Raw genomic sequence first — 21,419 nt, 5'->3', positions numbered from 1 at the left:
TTCTGTTTATTCTATGTATAACAAGCATCACAGTTTTCTTGAATATAATTGCTGGAGGTGTCTGTCTTGGCATGAGATCCGGAGAGTAGATCTATACTAAAAAATCTCACCCTTACTGATGCTGATCATCCAAATGTTCTGTTAGAGTGTTTAAACCTCTTTTCTGACACTCCTGTTTCCTGTTAGCGTTTGTACCCCATGAGTTCATTCTACACGCAAACCACACACAGCAAGCTTAGCAATTATCACATTGACCTAACGTGCTTAGATGCACGTTATTGAAAAATACAATCAGCCTTTGTCTGGTTTCAGTCTGGGAGAGAGAGAGAAATCTTCCTGCATGCTCTGGGGGTGAGGATTCATTTGAGCCGATTCCCGCTGATCATTCATTTCTTCTGCCAATCTGGAAGCCCAAACAGCTCTGTTTGAGAGCAGCAGAATAATTGAAAAAGGGGGTCATGCAGAGCGTAAGCAGGCTTGACGTGGACTCAAGATGTGCTCCTTCCTCAACCCAAATTCATTTTAATTGTTTCATGGTACAGTGTCAAAAAAAAAAAAAAACAGAGATGACTTTTATTGACATTTCCTCATTTATAGACACAGATATTATGATTTGTTATAATTGAATTTTTTTATAATTTATTTGACTTTTGTTCGTTCAAATTTATATGTTTGTATTTGTTGATTTTCGCAGATGATAAAATATCTGTTATTATGATTTAATGCTTACATGATCTGTTTTCCTTTACTTTTACTCATTTCTAAATGTCTAAAAACTGCATTTTGTGATTTGAAAGGATATTAGCAGAGGTTGTTGCAATTACAACACTGTATTAATTTACATGTTCTGAGAAAGAAACATACACTACAGGGTTAGTAAAATGTTTCTTATTATTTATTTTCTTTTAAAAAAAAAATGTATATAACATTTTATGTAATTTAATTATATGTCACTAAATTATTTGTTGTTTTCTACAATTTTAATACCTTACAGAATTAAAAAAAATATCATTGTTTCCACAAAAATATTGTATTATAAATTAAGTAGTGTTTCTTGAGCACCATATCAGATTGATTTCTTAAGGATCATGTGACAATAGAGACTAAAGTAATGGCTGCTGAAAATCCAGCTTTGCTTTCACATAAATACATTACATTTTAAAATATATTAAAATGAATTTATTAAAATTAAAAACACTAAATTTTCTGTAATTATGACATAACCCTTGCATGAGCCAATTTACTCTTACTCATTTCTGGTTTATAAAATATTCGCTTTGTGATTTGTAAAACACGTTAACAGAAGTTATTGTAATTGCCAAGTGTGCCACGTGCCCAGATTTCCAGAAATGTAGCCTTCTGCATGTACTCATCAGCTGAAATAATCTGATTTGCATCATTTCAACCGGCCCAAAACTATAGGGAGCCCAGCCAAAATAGCTCATGTCTCCTGCCACAGCAACAGCAGCCGGGTGACTGTTTTACACCGATAAGTCTCGACAAATTGTGCAGCATTGCCAGAGAAGCCAATAAATATGGCTAATCCAATTTTATAGAGCCCATGGGAAGGTCTGGCTATTAAAGGCGTCCAAAATCTTGGCTCTGGCCACTTACAGTCCATGGCAATTGTGTTTATGTTTGGCCCCTACAGTTCTGGCAGAAGAGTTGCGAACCTTGGAGGGTCCATAGGGAGTGAGAAGGGGCTACGCTAACTAACCTAATGGGGCTAAGGCTACAGCCATTAGCAAGCACATTGTAAATGCATTATGTGTGGTAAAAGGACTGATGGTTGAGTTCCAAGAGATCGACACCAGTTTGGAGGGCTCCTATATTTAGTGCCTGTGTGGCCTGCAGTGTTGTAAGCACTTTTCCAGCACATTGCTGACAGGCAAACCACTTCAAAATTACTATTGGAGTTTGCAGACAGGGCGCATCCTTCCCTATTCGGACAAAGCTGAAGCAGTGAAAATACAAATTACACTCCGCACCCACTTTACATATAGTAATGTTAAGGAAAAGTCAGATTGATGTGGAGATTTATAAAATCTGTGACTGATTTATGACTATGAAAAATCAGTACATCCAAATCAAGTGTTTCTATCATGAGTCAAGTGCACTTGCACTGTTTATACAGTATTTATTCAAACAGCCATTTTTCCCCCGCAGACCAGCGGAATGTATAATTAATTCTATGGGATTCTAGCCTATAATTTAGTCGCTTGGAATTATTTGTTATTTTCACTTGCAAAAATATGCTTGCTACATAAGTGAAATGGGTTCAGCATCGCAAAGAAATAATGGGCCTAAATTCAAACTCCCACTGGATCTATTATTTACAAGATGCAACTGCTTGTGGAGCTAATTGCAAGTAGTTGCTCTGGGTTTGTGGAAGGGTTAAAGTAATCTGACAGTAGGCGGTAGTCTTGTGTAATGGCAGCAAAAAAAAAAATGGCAGCACAATATAAATAAACATGTTTTGACAAAATATGTCAGATAGTGTACACTAATGTTCAAATGTTTGGGTCAGTAAGATTTGTTTAATTTTTTTTTATGTTTTAATATATATTAATAATTTTCTTCAGCAAGGATACATTCAATTTATCAAAAGTGACAGTGAAGACATTTACCGTTTATTTTATTTTTTTTAAGGTTATTTTTTTTTTTTTTTTTTTTTTTAAGATCACAAACAAAATAATGATACTATATAAAGATCTGATGAGTAATTGACTGATTTGCACCAGTGGCCTTTAGCCATTATCTGTCTGCTCGACATTACATTCTGTTGAAATATAGCTGTCAGCACTGGTTATTCAACCTTCTTTTATATTCTTCCCTTTATCCTGAAGTTAAGATGAATGTTTTCTTAGTGCAATGTTTTTTAAGTGTATTTTCACTTAGTGCAGTCTTTTATTTTGCACCCATTTTTATGTTGCCCTCGTTAAATGCAGACATCTAAACTCTCACTCTTATTCTCTCAGTTTCACTGTACAGTAAGGTTTTTTTGTTTTGTTTTTTTCACAGCTGTTGTTCCTGACTCTTTTTAAGAGCAGTTTTCCTTAAACAATTCATAGTATGTGATATTGATTTTTGCCTTGGTGTGTTTTCTTTCCCTGGTTTAAATGCATGTCACCCTGGGTTTTTCAGCCTCAAACCCGTGCGAGGGAAAAGATGGAAGAGGCCCTTGCTCTCACCTATGTCTCATTGATTACAACCGCACGGCATCTTGTTCATGTCCTCATCTCATGAAGCTTTCCCTCAACAACCGCTCTTGTGTGGGTGAGTATGCAGCTCTGCGACATCCCACAAAAAAAAAAAAAAACATGCACACAAAATTATGGATCCATTTGAGCTTTCTAGATGAAGTATTGACTTATATATTTTTGTTTTGGCATGCACATCAGGCCTGAAGAAGTTCCTGTTGTATGTGAGGCGATCAGAGATCCGTGGAGTGGATATCGATAATCCTTATATGAACGTCATGACTGCTTTGACGGTTCCTGACATTGATGATGTCACTGTGGTGGATTATGACGCTCTTGAGGAAAGGATATACTGGGCAGACGTTAAGACTCAAACAATAAAACGTGCCTTTATTAATGGCACAGGCCTTCAAACTGTTATTTCTGGAGGTGAGTCGAGAGTCCAAGTGGAAGTGTTTTTCTTGTTTCTTTTTTCACATTCAGTGTGGTGTAATATTTTTCTCAATAAACACCAACTAAGTGGCAGTTATTACATTTCTGTGCCGTTAATAAGTTTTGGTCCTATTTTTTCTCTCTCTGCTGCCACATTGTAGGTTTGAGCTGAAATACTGTTTTATTTTGCTGACACTCAGTCTTAAATTGTTTTTTTCAATTACGAGAAGACTGTGTACACAGGCGGCCTGCATTAAAAAATGACAGTTGAAGGAGTGTGCGGCAGCACATAAATAATATCTTGCGTGATAGGAGAGCTTGTTTGTGAAGTTCTGCAGGGATTGCTTCTCCGAACTGCATTAAGAGAAGCAAGAGAAGTGCGAGATGAAGACTGAACTAGATTTCCTTAAGTGCTGTTAGAAAGCATGGTGTAATTTTTAGACCTTCTCAAACTGATCAGCATGCCGACCATGTGCCTATGCACACAAGACATTTTATTACAGCATGCGCAGAAGTGTTGCAGTCACCCAAGAGGTTTGTTATGATGTGATCTCTGGTACGTGCAGATATTCAAAACTGCCGTGGGCTGGCAGTAGACTGGCTCTCGAGAAACATGTATTGGCTGAGCTCTGAGAACGAAGAGACGCAGATCAATGTTGCCCGACTAGACGGATCTCTAAAAACCTCAGTCATTCATGGCATTGACAAACCAAAGTGTCTGACTGTGCACCCAGCAAAAGGGTAAGCTGCCAACCTGGACAGATTGCATGTATGATTGAATAAGATTTGCTTATGATTAAGTATTTGCTCTTTGTATTTATTTATTTATTTTGTCATGTCAGTCTTAGATACAAACCGTGAGAACTGATCTCATGATTCATAAGTTATCCCCTAAAATCCTCTTTGTTTCATGGTCTAGAAAAATCTACTGGACCGATGGGAATACAATAAATGTTGCCAATATGGATGGAAGCAACAGGAAGGTTCTTCATCAAAATCAGAGAGAACCAGTTGGTATGTCTGATTTCAGGCTATCTGCAAACATTTCACTATTACTGTATGTCTAATTTCTCTCTCTGATTCCTTTGTCAGTCTAACGATCACAGTTTTAAGTACAAAGAGGAATTGTACTTTATTGATATACTTAAGTCCTATTTTTAGAAAGGAGTTCTTTATAGAAATATAATACTAAAATATAATACTATTTACCGCTGTAATAAATTAATTGTAAGTATAACCATTGTGAACTTGAACTTGAGTGTCTATAAACTTCAGATGAATTTAAACAACTTCCTGGATATAAGTTTCATATTACATTTGCTATCCACAGCCGCAAAAAGTCAGGACCCTGAGGAAATGACTGTTTAACAGGTTGCTTTACAAAATGTATGCATAAAAGTTACTTTAATGGAAAATCTCCCTTGGCTTTTGATTTCATCAGTCTATTTCTAAAGCTAATAAAAAAAGTTTACTTTTTAACACACAGAAACATGCTTGTGCTTTGGGACATTTTTGTGTAAAACATCTACACATTTCCCATCCTCAAGCCTGTTGTACTCTGTACTTTTTCTACCCCTGTATCTACATTTAGTGGCCTTATGTCCCACGTGGGATGAAGAGGACTAAGATAAAACCTGTATACGTTTATTGATAAGCAAAGCACAATGCTCATTTAGTTTTAATGGCAGTCTTAGAGAAGATGTCTTAAAAGAGTTGAAAGTCTGTTGTTGTTGGGAGTCTATCATTCACAAGCCCCTTTCATTTAGAGCTGTCCTGACGCACAATTGAAATATCCTTCACTTGACACAATCACTTTTACCACTCTTTCAAACTCTCCCCATTTCCACTTTTGAAACAGGTTTTAGACAGAGATGAATTTTAGTGAAGTGATTTATAGCACTTTTCCACTGCGTGGTATGACTCGGCATGGATCTACTCGGCTTGGCTTGCATTTCCACTGTAGTTCAGTGCCGCTTTAGAGTAGGTGAGATTATTCACATGTCGTTATAGTTGCACCTCCTATATTGCCATGACTTGTGAAAAACGTATTCATTCCGTGTTGCCCCATCGAGCTCTCACTGGATCCGCTCCTCTGCTATCAACGAGAGGAATGTCTGTACTTCCTCCACAGACAACGAAACAGACTTTTTCGGGTTCTTAAAAAAAGGTGCGCTCGTTCAAAACACTCGCGTTCGATCCTTCGCTGGCTGTGGTGATTTAAATTTAGCAGTTCTGTTGTGTTTGTTCAGTGACACAGGTAGTGACGATTCTCTCTGGGCAATCGGTGATCAGCAGTTTACATGTTACGGTTTAGTAACAGTACGGTTCGCTTGGAACCTCAACTGAGGTGGTACTAAAAAAAAGTACCAGGTACTGTAACCAGTAGAAAAACCGGTAGCACTTTATTTTACAGTCCTGTTCCCCATATACATACTATGTACTTATTATAGTAATCACAATAACTATGTAATAACTAGGTACTAACCCTGAACCTACCCCTAAACGTAACTCTACCCCATGTAGTTACCTTGTATTACCAGAACTTTCTTAGATAAATACACTGTAAGTACACTATAAGTACATGTTAGTACACGTACTGTAAAATAAAGTGCAACCGAAAAACCGGTAGCACTTTATTTTACAGTCCTGTTCCTCATGTACATACTGTGTACTTATTATAGTAATTACAATAACTATGTAACAACTAGGTACTAACCCTGAACCTACCCCTAAACCTAACCCTACCCCATTTAGTTACCTTTGTATTACCAGTACTTTCTTAGATAAATACACTGTAAGTACACTATAAGTACATGTAAGTACACGTACTGTAAAATAAAGTGCAACCGAAAAACCCCAAAAGTGAACCGTATCGAACCGTACCGTGCCATAACATGTAGTAGAAAAGCGCCATTAGAGTGTCACAAAGAGGTCACAACTATATTTTGAGTTATAAAGAACCATCTCACACTCAGTGCATACTGTACATATTTAGTTTTAGGATATGTAGGGTGCTTTTTTAAAGTAGTGATCAAACGGGATTCCATACCAGCATTTCAAACAACAGTTTCTAACTGATTCTTGTTCTCCCTCAGGACTTTCGATTGACTTTCCAGCTGGGAAGATGTATTGGATCAGTTCTGCTAATGGTACTATCAACAGGTGCAATCTGGATGGTAGTGGCTTTGAGGTCATTGAAAGCATGAAGAGGGATTTAACTAAAGCCACGGCTCTAGCAGTCATGGGTAAGTGAAGTGTGTCCAATTCCCTCTTCATTAGTCAATATCTCCATGTTTCACTCAATGTTGCAATTATTCTGCTTTTATGTATATGTAAAATACAAGAAGTTTACATCAGTTGTCACATATTCTACCAATGTCTTCATACAGTATGTGCAAATATAAACATTGAGAGAGTTTATCTTATGTATGTATACACACACATATTTCTTTTACTTTCTGCACAACTCTGTATACATTGGATTGATTTTAAAAACTTTACTGTACTTACATTTTGCATCAAACACAAGGAATATACAAGTATCGGTTTGGGACTCGGTAACTGCAAATAATCAATATTCAATTACTTATTTTCAGTTTTGTTCACAGAGATTGCTTAACACATATATGTGATCTTGAGCCAATGTCTGGTTAATACAAAACAGTTTAGTCACTTTACAAAGTGGTTAGATGGTCTCTTTATGTCAAAATGGCCAGTACAGAATGAGTTGTGAAATATATCAGACAATATGTCGATAGTCAAGCCTGGCACTGCAATGATTCTACAGCTACATTGCCTCAGAATGGAAAAGACAGACAACTCAAGACATTTTGTCAAATTAGATTTAACAATTTCCATTTAGCCATAGGAAACACAACATGGTATGGGAATAAAGAGCAAATTTTGGTTCCCTGAGGGGAGTAAACATTCATCTCAGTGTTGAAGAAGTAGTGAAGTTTGAGTGATTTAGCTTTATATAGACCAAGATTATAAAGGCTGTCTTAGAAGATATCAATTTGATTTGACGCAATTTTTAATCACTCAATTTAGGCCTACTGTATGACTCAAATTACAGCTCTAACCATTGCCCAAATGCTGTAATTCCAGGGATTTTAGAGAAAAGTGGCAGCGTCAGAAGCGGCAAGAGTTGCATAATGTTTTTTTTTTTTTTTTTTTTTACCCTGAAGCAAAGGAAAGCAGTAAATGCAGCAAAGCCTATAATTGTGCAATTCACTTTTCTTTAAATATTAGACAAATCTATTTTCTCTGTCTTACGTTTTGCCTGAATGTATTACTCCTTTGTTTTGGATTGCATCTGACATGTTTTCTCACATTACTCTCTGCCTGTCTTCGTGGGTAGAAACTTATGCCCCCAAATTATTCATTAACATGTATTTATTTCCCTAAACCCCAGTTTTAACTGATTACACTGTCTCCATGCTGCAAAGGTATTAATCTTTGGAAAACCTCTATAGTCACATTCTATTTTAGAGCAGCTATGATGAGCTACAAAACAAATGCAATTTGTAAGAAGTGGTGACAGACTCTTTTAATTAAACAAAGTTTGAGTCATTATTAAATTGGGAGCAGAATGCAGGCTGCCACAAAGACTAATGTGTTACTTTCACAGAAGTAGCACAGTACAGCAGAACAGCAAAATGATGTATTCAGTAGGTGCTATCTATCATAATTAATAGGCCTTTGTTCCATAGAGGAAATGCTTTCTGTTACTTCTGCAAAAACCTATGGCTCTGTTTGTTGGACAGTTGTTTCTCATTTATAGTCTGACAAACTGCCAGGATTTGGTGCAGATTTATTATTTTATTTATTTTTGTGTGTGTGATTGCTTGTGTTGAGATGTCCTGTGCCTCTTAGAAGGACATGAAGAACTTTCATGTTCAACAATTCAATACAGAAATTCAGTAGCTGGTTGATTATTTTAGTAGAATTTTTTCTACTACATCACATTACGAATTTTCTGAACACGTGAAGATGGATAACAGATTCAATAATTATTGCCTATATCATCTCTTTCAGAATTAAATGCAAATTAAATCAATTCTGTATATAAATATAAATGGAAATAAGTATTAAATGTGAATATGCTAAAGTTCAAAAGTTTGTGGTCTCTAAGATTTCATTTCATTTATTTATTTTACATTTTTTGAAAGTCTCATGCTCACAAAACCACATTTAATTGACCAAAAATACAATAAAACTGTAATCTTACAAAAAAAGTATTACAATTTTAAATCATTATTAAAATATTAACTTTTTTTTCATTTATTTAATGTAAAAAGTTATCTATAAGGACTGAAATAAACAGAATTTAATTGAAATATATTTTAATATTTCAGCAGCCTCTACTCCAGTCTTAAGTATCACATCCTTCAGAAATATTTGTAATGTGTGGTGCTAAAGAAATATTTATTTTGATCAATATTGAAAACTGTTGTTCTGCTTAATGTTTAAACTGCTTTTCCCAGAATTCTTAGAAGCCTGATAAAAAATATTTTTTAAAGAAGAAAATTTCAGACGTCACTTAGTCACTATATATATAATGTATGTATATGTATACGTGGCATGCCACCAGCATTATGGATCAATTCTACACATTTTTAAAGCTGTACCATACCTTTATAAAGGAAAGAGTTCTCAGAGCCTGAATGGCCAGGGGCCGATAAGATATGCATGGAGGTGGGTAGATGGCCTTGCAGAACCTTGATCTGTTGTATACTGGAAGTGGGCGGTGAGTGGAATTTCACTTCAAATTCCATATTTTCCTCTTCCTTTCTGAATATGAACTAGTCAAAGATAATTTCCTTCTCTATATGCCTTGCAAATGTACAGCATATTTACCTTACCATGCATATGGAGTTGATTATAAGGGATAAAATATAAAGTAATCACAACCTCAATGTGAATATGAAAGGAAGCCAGATTAAATAATATCACACCATGTGATAAGTAAAGCAGGGGTTTGCAGGTATAGTCTTTATGATAAGACAACTATCCATTCCAAGCACACAAAACGCTGCTTTTCTTTCCAAAATAGGCAGTCTGTGTTTTTATAATGCATACGGCACATTGCCCTGCAGGTTACCCACAGAGATCTAAAAGAATGGTATATATTAATATGCAATTATGAGAATGTCATCAGAGAACAAAGAGTCTGATTCAGCATAGAGGAAAATTTTGGAATATGTCCCTTTAAACCATAAGTGTTTTAAGTCAAAAGTTTAGGCAGACTTTCTAAATGTTTATTTATACTATTTTGCACAATTTAAAATAATAAGTCATAAAAACTACGAAATAGCACAACAAATTATATAGCAACCAAAAATATTTCACCACCCACTGTTTAGATTGCAGCTCTGTGAACTGGTAATTTCCTCAACCAACTTCATGAGGTAGTTTATGGGATGCTTTTTTTAAACAGTATCCTATGTGTGCTGGACACTTCTTGGCTGCTTCTCTTTCCTGTCAGGTCTTCATCTGTTAGAAAATGACTGTTTAATTATCTATTATTATTGTTGGCATTGTTAGTATAGTATGTATTTACTATATGCATGATTTATTTGCAATGATACAATTTAATAGTTTAGGCCTAGCATCATTTAATTTGATTATGCCAAGTTTAATAAAACATTAATAAAAAACTTTGTAGGCTATCACTTTTTTTTCACAAAAGAACGTTTTAAAATTATATATGTGCAATTATACCTATCTGCTTTAATAGACTTATCAAAATAACAAAAGCAGCCAATTGTAATGATAAAAAGTATTTAGAATGTATAATGTAATTTACAATCTGCAAAGGAATGGAAATACTCTGTTAAATGTCATGGAACTTTACATAAACACAAGCTTATTTTATTTTATTTTCCTATATTCTTTCTTTCTTTCTTACAAATTCTGTTATTTTCTAATGCTGCTTGAACACCAACAGATGTAGCAGATGTAGGCACTGGCCATAATTCTAACCTTGACCCTGGATTAAGCATAAAAAAGTCTTCAGAATCATTCTCACATGTGAAATGAATCTGGAATTTCAACAAATAGTTGTAATCTGGCTCAGTGGAAGGTAAAAATCTCTTTGTGGCTGTGGCTGTGGCTGTGGCTGATTAAGGGATGATGCAAGTGTCATTATTTTTGGAATCAGCACCACAAATTTAGTAAGAAACTTTGGATTTAATTAAGCAAATATGACGCAGTGTTGTATAGTCAAAAACCTGAAGTCTTTTCAAAGATGTATGTGATAGCTACTTACATAAAGTTTTAATATATTATTATTATTATTATTATTATTATTATTATTATTATTTTGCCCAGTTTATAATTATTTGCTTATCTATGTACATTTATAGGTAGAATGGCAAAATGACTACTTTTCATATCCGTGTTTTGAAGTTGAATGAAACCAAATAATTCCATCAGGCCGTATGATTTCAGTGTGATGCATTTGTGGTGGTAGCTAGTCAATGTTTGATACAAACTGCATGAGTTCTTCGGTTTCTATCGCCACTATCTCCATCCCAGCAAAAAGCAACATAAATTAGAGCATTTGCCAAGGTTAACTTGTATAGCAGGCTATCAGTTGATGTCCCCGTAAATTTACTTTGGTCTTGCAGTAAAATCAAGCACCCTGTAGCATGTGTTGAGGGACAGGCCTTATCATTACAGGGAGTTGTGCTGGGGAAATATATTCAGCAGAGACAGATGATCAGGGAATCGATAGGAGTGGCGGCTGGTTGAAAGATGCAGCATCATTATTAGGAAAAATTAATAAATCCAATGGCCTCTTTGCATCAAAGTCACATCTGTTATTAGATCGTAGGCAGTAATTGAAGAGCATGATGACTGAAGAAATGAAAGCAGTTTTACTGACAGGATGCGATCTTGCCACCTTCTCCTAGTACAATCTTAAATGGGATGGGACCACTCAGGGAAGTGCAAGCTGCTGTTTTGGGGGCTGTGTGTGACTTTAAAACTAGTGCTGGTCTGTGATCAAACAGTTTAAGTGGACATTACACCCAGAAGCAATCACTGATGTCTCTCACCCTGGACAGGTAAAGATTAATATTGACTGCAGTGATGACCTGTGCAAGCAATCTCTGAATGTCAAATACGCTTCTGACTGTTCAGTGATGTCATTTATACACAGCTGGCCTCACTACAATAAGCAAATATCTTTTTGGAGGCCCAGTGTGACCTAAATTACACTAGCATTTGTTTCTGGTTTATGGAGTAGGAATGTCCTGTTAAGAAAATATCTGTGATTCATTATTAAGTGTACATGTAAAATAATTTAAACATGCAGTAGATATTGCCTCTTTTCTAAAACCTAGTTTGATGCCTACAGAGACAGCATTTTAAGGATCAAGTGGTAGCTAGTGTGCAAATGCATTGCTGCATTATTTATATACACTTTTGTTCACAAGTTTGGGATTGGTAATGTGTTTTTTTTTATGTTTGTTTAAATGTTCTGCATTTAGTTGAAAAAAAAAACTGTGATATTGTGATTTATTATTAGAACTTAAAATAAATCATTTCCATTTTAATATATTTTCAGTGTCACATGATCCTTCAGAAATTATTCTGATATTCTAATTTGGTATTAAGAGGCATTTTTTTATTATTATCAATGTTGTGTTGTTTATTTATTTATTTATTTTCCTGTGGAAAACCACAATGCTTTCATTATTTTTGTGTGTGTGAATGTGTGTGTGTGTGTGTGCATTAAAATACTATAGTCACTACAGTCATTGTTACTATTGTAAAATCCAAATATTAATCTTACAGTGTTAGTCCATTAACAGAAAGAAAAAAATATTTTAAATCTTTGTCATTTTATTTTTAAGGTGCTAATCCAAAGTGATTACAGTTTTATTGTAGCTATCACATAGCAGTATGTGGTATTTTGGCTGAAACTGTGATTAATGTGAATTTGTTGATTCATTTCTTTCCTCCTTTTCATTCAATGCCATTCGATTCATTTAATCCCTCTGTACTTTAACAAATACGTGTTTCATTTTACGGTTGCACAGCTACGACTGTCTCCGACTCTCCTGTATTCCTGCAGCAGACAGATATGGTCTAGGCTCAGAGCCAAGGACAATCTCTGAGGCCCTTTGTGGCCCACTCAGCCTTACAGAGCGGAAACAACACGAGGGGCTTGCTAGGTGCAGCGGCGCTGTGGGAATAGATGCACTCTGATGGCTTTGTGAATGAAGAGACCTTGTCTTCAGCCAGGGCACGTAGCCAGGCTGCCCTGAGCTCTGCCTCATTGACTCACATTGGGAAGGGAACATGCATAATGCTCAAGTCCTATCTCTTTACTTTTCTCGCTCACTCTCTCCAACCACCTCCCTTGCCCACCTGTACACTGAAGCATAGCATAGTTTTGGCACTGAAAAAAGCACAGCACTCCACCGGATTTTATGCATGTGGTATAAAAGGGACAAACAAATGATAATGGCATGTGCTTCTACTGGCAGTCAGACCTGCTGGTTCTGGGACTTTGGGAAATGAATAATTCATCTGTTTTTCCAGGTGGCAAGCTGTGGTGGGCCAATGAGGATCTGGCTCAGCTGGGAACGGTCGCCAAACGGGACGGACGTAACCTGGCAGTGCTGCGCAATAAGACCAGCGGAGTGGTACACATGAAGGTGTACGACAGAGATGGTCAGAGAGGTGCGTTGTGATACAGGGTCAGGGTTGCTGCATAAATACGTAGCTTGGCCAGCCATTGTCTTTGAAAAAGTAGGCTGAAGTTTAAAACATGTTTAGAGCTGTGCGATTTCTTTCCAATGTTGACATGTTTAAAGAACACAAAGCTATACCAGAAAGGACAAACAAACTCCAATAAAAAAAACAAACACTAAAAACACTATCAAATATTTAAAATATACAGTATATATATTCTAAATCATGTACCATGATTTAGCTACTTGATAGTACTGTACATTTTTATTCTTGAAAGCATTTGATTGGACAAAATCTTATCCAATATAATTTTGTTCAGTTTTCCTTGTTTAGGACTACACAAGCATATAAATTATCCTTAAAGTTAATAGACATGGATTAAAAGCCACAAAATTGATTTAGTTTTAAAGTAGCTTATAAAAATGAATGTGCGAAAATAAGACCATAAATTGTAAGCATTATCCTGTGCTGTTTAATTTACCTAAATTGCTAGCTCTAACTCAACTCTTTTCTGTTTTGGATCCTCATTTTTTTTTTTTCTTTGCATAACATCACAGGCTAATCTTCCCGGTGTAAGCAAAGATATATTCAGATATTGGTTTTCTATTTTGTGAGTTATTCTGCAAATGATTCACATTAATGGCAGATCCATTAACGACATTGCTGTGGATCCCACTAAACTGTCGACTTGAATAAGGAATGACCATTAAACGGGGCTCAAATGTAAATCTATCCAGCCACCAAATTTTCCGGCAGCAATTAGCCTCTCTATTCATAATGTGGGGCTGTCTTATTACTGTCGTAGATGTGCAAGCTGAGCTTTCCCTGAGAGCTTGTGCTAATACAGTGGTGCAGTTTTCCTCCCCTTCACTTTCAGTTATACAATTAAGACGAGAGTGAGACTTCCAGGAAGAATGTCAAGTCATCTTGACTTGACAGCAACGCTAAAAACTTTCATCAAATGAGGAGAGATATTCCGAATTTAGGACCATTCCATTGTGCCCCAACCTGTCAATGAACTGCTTTCAAATAAAAGCGTAAATGTCAGAATACTTTGTTTAATAGCTGAAAGCATAATCAAATACACAACAAGCAGTAAATGTGAATTTTGTGAAAATACAGTATTTGATGTAGAGGAACATATATGTAAATAAGAAATAAGTATATTACATAAATTGAAAATGTTTAATGTAAAGGTTTTGTTTACTGAGTTTTTATATAATTATAATTTTTACTTAAGATTTCAACTTAATTAAATTTGATATTATTATGGTTTCATTCTTTTTTTTTTCCCTCCTCAGTTGACAGTCCATGTTTTTTAGCAGGAATTTTAGTTTTTATTACAATATTCCCTGTAAAACTGCTTTGGAATTAAATTAGAGAAGCTTTATACAAACGATTCAAAATAAAAATCAGCCTCGGCATCACAGTAATAAATAATATTTTAAAATGCATTGAAATATATCATTATTTTACATTGTGATTATATTTCACAATATTACTGTATTTTTGATCAAATGAAAGCAGCCTTGGTGAGCATGAGAAACCTCTTTACAAAAAACTGAAACCAATCCCAAATATAAAAGGTGTACACATTAATATTAAGAATAAAATGAGCATCAGTGTCAACTTAAATATTTTCCAGATATTTTAATAATTTGCTTTGGCTTTTTACTTTAATTTTAGAAGCCTTCGTATTTTCTCATACAGTATAAATGCTTCAAACACTAAACAGTGGATTGCAAGAGGGGTTCAGGAAATGTATGAAAACAGTCATTATGTTTGCAGCTTAATTTGGCTGCAATAGTAAATCTGAAATTACATACTCTATATGTTTTCAGAACTGTTTGGAATATCATATTGCAACAATGTAGAGATGGAGAAGCCAAAAAGCTACAGTCAGCATTTCTCAAGACTGATTTTTCATTCATCAACATGTTTTCTCCTCTCATTATGGTCTGTCTCAGGTAGGAATGCCTGTCAGTTGAATAACGGCGGTTGCTCGCAGCTCTGTTTGCCCACATCTGAAAACACCCGCACATGTGCCTGCACCACTGGCTACAACCTGCGCAGTGACCGTCTCTCCTGTGAAGGTAAGCTGCTGTCATGACCTTATGTTTTACAGGGATGTCATATTTTTTTTCTTAACTTCTAACAGGCCCGTTCTTATCAGGAATTATAACTATAAAGATAACTATATTAGCATCCACTCCAGCAGACGATATTGTCTGCATCTTTAAATTCTCAAGCTTGTGATAGCAAGATTGATTCTGATTGGGTGTCAAAGTTTTTATCATACATCAGCTGGGAAAAAAAGTTCTGAAAGTGATAGCGTTTCTTTGTGCCTTTATCATTATAGCTGTGGTGTGGACTCCATTATTCTTTAATACTGAGAATCCAGCTATTCTTTAATACTGAGAATGTTTTTTTAGAACTATGTCTTTATCATTATCTTTATAGTTATAATCCTTGGTGTGAACAGGTCTTAATTCTTGTTGTTTTTCATGTAGTTACTTGTTTAGTTGTGTGGAAGGTGCCCAAAAAAAAAACTGTGTGAGGTTTGTCTGACCTCGATCTAACGTCTCTTGTTGCTGTTGTCTATCACAGGCCTGAGTTCTTTTCTGATGTACTCTTTTCATGAGGGGATACGTGGAATCGCTTTGGATCCCAGTGACCACGCCGAGACCCTGATGCCCATCAGCGGCACCTTGTTTGCTGTTGGTGTGGACTTTCATGCAGGTACAAACATGGCACTTCCCATGACTCAATACTGCTATCTTCCGCTCTCTTCACTAATATATAGAACCACTCTCTGAGTCCTCTCTGTGTGCACAACAAAGATAAAGCATGTATTGCTTTTTCTGCATTATTTCTTTAAATGTTGTTTGCTGCACAGTCTCTTCTCAGCTCAGAAGGGACTTAACAACACTGCATATCACAAGTAGAAGAGATAAACAGCTAAGATGAGTTAAACAAGAAGGTGTAAACTGTAACTCAGATAACTGTTCTCCTTATATCTCTTATAATGTAGCTACAACCATAAAAGACAGAAAAACAGTATAGTAGATAATCTAGTAAATGAAAGTAGAGCCGACATCACCACGCTGATGGCGTTGAGGGGTTGTTGTCATGCTATGCATTATTCATTCTGTGAATGAGGTTAATTTGACAGCGGTCTGATGCAAGATTATTCAGCCTGTTTCGGGGGAACTTTTTGTGGTGACAAGTGGCATAGATGAAGTGAGCGTCAAGGAGGCAGTCCACATGTGATGGTACCAAATTAGCATTCTAACAGTCAATAATATGAGACATTTCCATAAACATGCACACACACATATGCCAGCAGTAGTACAGTCTACCTGCTGGATCCACTGAAATGTGACCTGACCTTTTCTTCTCCCATAAACAAACAACCGAGAAACACTGTGCTGAAAATAATGCATATAGCATTCCATTCAGTTTGCTATGAAAAGTATGCTATGCAGATGGTGCAAGGTATATATGTATGCATTATTATTTTTATTTTTTTATTTGATTGTTATTAAAATTAACAATTTAGTAAAGTCAAATAGCACTAATACTATTAGGGCTATCAATCAGTGAGACTGTATATTAATATAGATTTTTTTTTTTTTTTATATTTGTGTATTATTATTGTGTTAACTTAGATGATAGCTAAAAAACAGTTCTAAATCCATATAAATGTACAATAATAAAATTATAATTGCATTGAAATTACAATATTAAATTATTATTGCATTGTATAACTATTTTTAATTTATTTTGGCATGTTAAAATTATCATATTTTGTAATTTTTTTATGTACTTAGTTATTTAAATTAGCAATATGGTAACGTAAAATAGCACTACTACTACTACTACTTTTCATAATAATAATAATAATGGGTCCTTAAAAATAAAGGCTGTCATTCAGTGAAAAAAAGTATATAAGTCTATATTATTTATATGTATATTTATATTTATATTATATTAGGGGTGTGCCCAAAGCCGAATACCTTATTCTGAAAGGCACGAATAATGGCTTCAAAAATGAATAACGGATAAAGAATAATTCTGCCCGAATATTCGGCTGAGGCTGCAGCACAGTCTGGTGTTTACTAGATTCACAGGGGATCAGCGCAATATTTGACGCAAACCTCTGAATTCATTTTTTACATATTTATTAAACCTGTCATTATGTCCTGACAGTAGAATATGAGACAGATAATCTGTGAAAAGATCAAGCTCTTCTGACTCCTCCCAGTGGTCCTATTGCCATTTGCAGAAATTAATCCGCTCCCGGTAAGAAACAACCAATCAGAGCTGCGGTCCATAACTTTGTTTGTGTTCAAAATGTAGAAAAATTTATATAATAAGCGAGTACACCATGAATCCATTTTCCAAACCTTGTTTTTAGCTTGTCCTGAATCACTAGGGTGCACCTATAAAAAGTGTTTATATTCGGACTATTTTAGATTGCTTCGGGGATACCGCGGCGGAGTAACCCAGTACCTTTGTGATTCTTCATAGACATAAACAGAGAGAAGTAGTTCCGGCTACGATGTTCTTCCGCAAGACGCAAACAGTTCTGTTTATTAACCGCTAGAGCGTCAAAAGTTACCTACCGCAGCTTTAAATATCTATTTATTGGATCACGAAAGGTCCTCAAGCTGGGACTCGAACTCACTTTGCTCGAATCACAACCACACTACATCTCGAAGCACTGCCTATACAATGAAATCGGCGACGACTGTTAGAAGATATTTATTGTATTGTTCAGAATATAAGTCGCACTGGACTATAAGTCATATTTATTTAGAACCAAGAACCAAGAGAAGACATTACCGTCTACAGCCACGAGGGGGCGCTCTATGCTGCTCAGTGTAGGCTACAGGAGCAGTGAGCAGCATAGAGCGCCGTCTCGTGGCTGTAGACGGTAATGTTTTCTCTTGGTTCATATATATATATATATATATATATATATATATATATATATATATATATATCATATACTGTATATCATTTAAACAGTGCAAATTTGTTCAGTGATCACTATGAAAAAAAGATAGGCTGTAAAACCTTAAATCAAATAATATACGATGTTCTGCTTCAGGCTCCGCCTACTTCCGGTTTTATCCGAATACAGATACTAATCCGAATAATTTTGTGATCGATACAGATACGGATACAGATACGAATACTTGCTTCGCTGTATACCCCTATTTTATATTTTAAAATTGATTTAAATATAATAATATTGTGTACATTGTTCATTAATAATAATAATTATTAATATTATTATTATTATTATTAATAATAATATATACTGTAATAGGTGCTTTTGTCAATAAATAATTGAACAAAAAAATCTGTACCTTGTAATATAGTCTACTTCATCCTTTGTTTCTGCTGAAACTGAATGGAGGTATATATATATATATATTGAAACTAATAAAATAGTGTTCAACTGGTGACTTTAAATCATTTAAATCATCGTTTTTCACATGCTGTGTGGGTTGGGAAACATGGTAGAATTGCTGAACTCAGCAACAGGGCAATAGAGGCAGATGGTCAGAGAGTATCAATGCAAATGTTCTCGCCTACAACCAAAATCCGCTCATCTCAGGTGAAGAAAACCTCAGTCCAGCCCAGCCTTTTGAGAGCTGATTACACATGCATACCATTTGCATGTTATTAAGAGGCAGCTTGTTTGAGCATGAAACAGATGAGGGCCTTCCAGCTGGCTGCTGTCACATGTAAGAGATCTGTTAGCCAAAAGTGAATTCAGTAATAACAGGGGGTATGCAAATAAATAACTGCTCTTGTTACATTCAGTTGTTGGGCGACAATACCACTTACATTTAGAACATGCTTCTGTCATAACATTCAGTCATATTATTATAATTGTTTTTTGTGACATTAAGGGTCTGAGATGCTTTCTCATACACTATTTATGTTGCAGCATGCATGTGAATGATTTGTTCTTCATGACATATGTCCTCCTTCATACAGGCAATGATACAGTTTACTGGACAGACATGGGATTAAACCGAATCTCGAGAGCCAAGAGGGATCAAACATGGAGGGAAGACATCATCACTACTGGCATCAACAGAGTGGAGGGCATCGCAGTCGACTGGGTTGCTGGTATGGCTCAAACATTATTTTAACATTAGAATGCTGCCACATATATAGACTCATACAATTATACATTCATTCGTTCATTCATTCATTTTATTTATTTCTATATTTTCCAGGTAACCTTTATTGGACAGACCATGGCCTCAACCTGATTGAAATCGCTCGTCTGAATGGTCTATACCGGTCAGTTGTAATATCAGAAGGGCTGGACCAGCCAAGAGCCATTGCAGTGCATCCACAGAGAGGGTACGTCAGATTCTTCTGAGACAACAGATTAGTTTCAGCCATGTTTGCTGTTCAGCAATATATATCTTTTTATCAATCTTTAGAAACATTTTAGAAATTACTCTTAGGGAAAATTTTAGGGAAATATGCAAGTGCATTAAACCAGATAATACAATGAGCTCTTGGAAGAGAAATGAAACTACATTTTGAACCTTGTCCAAGTTGTTTTAAACCTTTAAAAGTCAAATCTATTTTGTGATCTGACTCTACTAATGTACCAAATTAAGAATTTAAAACCAGCAGATGTGCATATCCATTTAAGCACAGGCCCATTTTGGAGTCCATTATGGTATTGTTTAAGTGATTAGGGTCAAACTTTCTGGTTTCCTTTTCTTGCCAGATTTTCCTGTGTTTGCCTTGAATTTGAATTTAAGACCTGCCATCAGAAACACACAGTGAAAAGACATATGAGCGCTTTAACCCATCTACCATCTATCTGCTGACAGCAGACACCATCAGGGGTGGGATCTTCTAAATCTCAGACATCAAAAAAAATAAAAAAATAAAAAAACAGCCTCCTATTCAAGCCTAAGGCTATGAAAGATGTCTTTTCTTTTTCCAGTTGAGTCAAACTTAGAATGATGGTTCCTTGGTGGTATAACAATACACTTTAAAGAAATAGTTCATCCACAACTCTGACATCTTTTCCTTACAATCATGTTGTTCCAAAGCTATACAACTTACAGAGCACAAAAGTAGAAGTTCGTTTCCTTTCAACTTTATAGTGAATGGTTAAAGCTTTCAAACTTTAAAAAAAATATTCAAACAGTATCACAAACGTGGTTCATAAGACTCAATGTTAATGTCTATAGCCCATTCATTGTGAACCGTATCAGTCAGAATTGTTAATTCAAGTTTTAAGAATCAAATCAAATGATTAAATGAAAATATTCAGTTCAAAAGAATTTGGTCTAAGTCCAATGTCAAGATATATTTAGTTATAAATGACTGTTTCTAAAAAGAAAATAAAAACCAATCAATCAATACCTTTAAGGTCACTCTGAAATATGGAATTGTTCATGGTTAAAGTTGTAATCCAGATGTATACGTTTTAAAAATCTAATTAAACAATTCACTGAAAAGTATTCATTGTAAATTCAGTTCAAAAAATTTGGTCACAAGTGATTCATGCTGTACTTCTCTAATGAACGTGCCGAGGTGCTATAGGGCTAATGTCAAAATATATTTAATGATGACGAGTCAAATAGACCAGTTATGATACTTTCCCCCTCCTTTTCGAAGCTTGCTTATTCAAGTTTTTTTTCTTAAGTAAAAGACAGAAAATCATATTTGTTTAGAATGACATTAGGGTGAACAAATGATGACAGAATTTTAATTTGCGGCAGAGGTCCTTTATTCCTGTTAAAGTCACTATGAAATGTAGAATTTGGCATGGTTAATTCTGGTATTCTGCATATGATCTTTCCAATTAACAGTTATTTATTCTGGACCGAGTGGGGGAAAAATCCCTGCATAGGTCGTGCAAGACTGGATGGTTCAGACCAAGTGACCCTGGTCAGTTCTGGCATCGCCTGGCCGAATGGAATCACCATTGACTATGAGGTACGGCAAATTGATTCCACTTCCTGATACTCCGCCTACTCTCTTTTCTTCTGATGCCGATAAAATGGGGCTGCTCAAAGGGATAGGCGCTGA

General features: G+C 35.5%; 1 protein-coding gene across 5 annotated transcripts in view; it reads left to right on the top strand.

Annotated features, from left to right (window-relative positions):
- lrp1bb (low density lipoprotein receptor-related protein 1Bb) overlaps positions 1-21,419 on the top strand; it is a 250,801-nt gene that overhangs the window by 166,750 nt on the left and 62,632 nt on the right. For all 5 annotated transcript variants that reach the window (XR_003277158.1, XM_026217735.1, XM_026217734.1 and 2 more), the window contains 11 exons: positions 3,145-3,276; positions 3,402-3,629; positions 4,199-4,373; positions 4,552-4,646; positions 6,728-6,877; positions 13,185-13,325; positions 15,305-15,430; positions 15,945-16,076; positions 19,350-19,484; positions 19,595-19,724; positions 21,200-21,326. Coding sequence is in view for 4 of the 5 variants with exons in the window: in XM_026217735.1 (XP_026073520.1) it covers positions 3,145-3,276; positions 3,402-3,629; positions 4,199-4,373; positions 4,552-4,646; positions 6,728-6,877; positions 13,185-13,325; positions 15,305-15,430; positions 15,945-16,076; positions 19,350-19,484; positions 19,595-19,724; positions 21,200-21,326 (1,571 nt within the window). In the remaining variant the exon portion in view is untranslated. The remainder of the gene's footprint in view (positions 1-3,144; positions 3,277-3,401; positions 3,630-4,198; positions 4,374-4,551; positions 4,647-6,727; positions 6,878-13,184; positions 13,326-15,304; positions 15,431-15,944; positions 16,077-19,349; positions 19,485-19,594; positions 19,725-21,199; positions 21,327-21,419) is intronic.

The sequence above is a fragment of the Carassius auratus genome, chromosome 34, assembly GCF_003368295.1.
Source record: "Carassius auratus strain Wakin chromosome 34, ASM336829v1, whole genome shotgun sequence".
Taxonomy (NCBI): domain Eukaryota; kingdom Metazoa; phylum Chordata; class Actinopteri; order Cypriniformes; family Cyprinidae; genus Carassius; species Carassius auratus.
The sequence above is the reverse complement of the archived record's forward strand: the minus strand, read 5'-3'. Positions and strand labels throughout refer to the sequence as shown.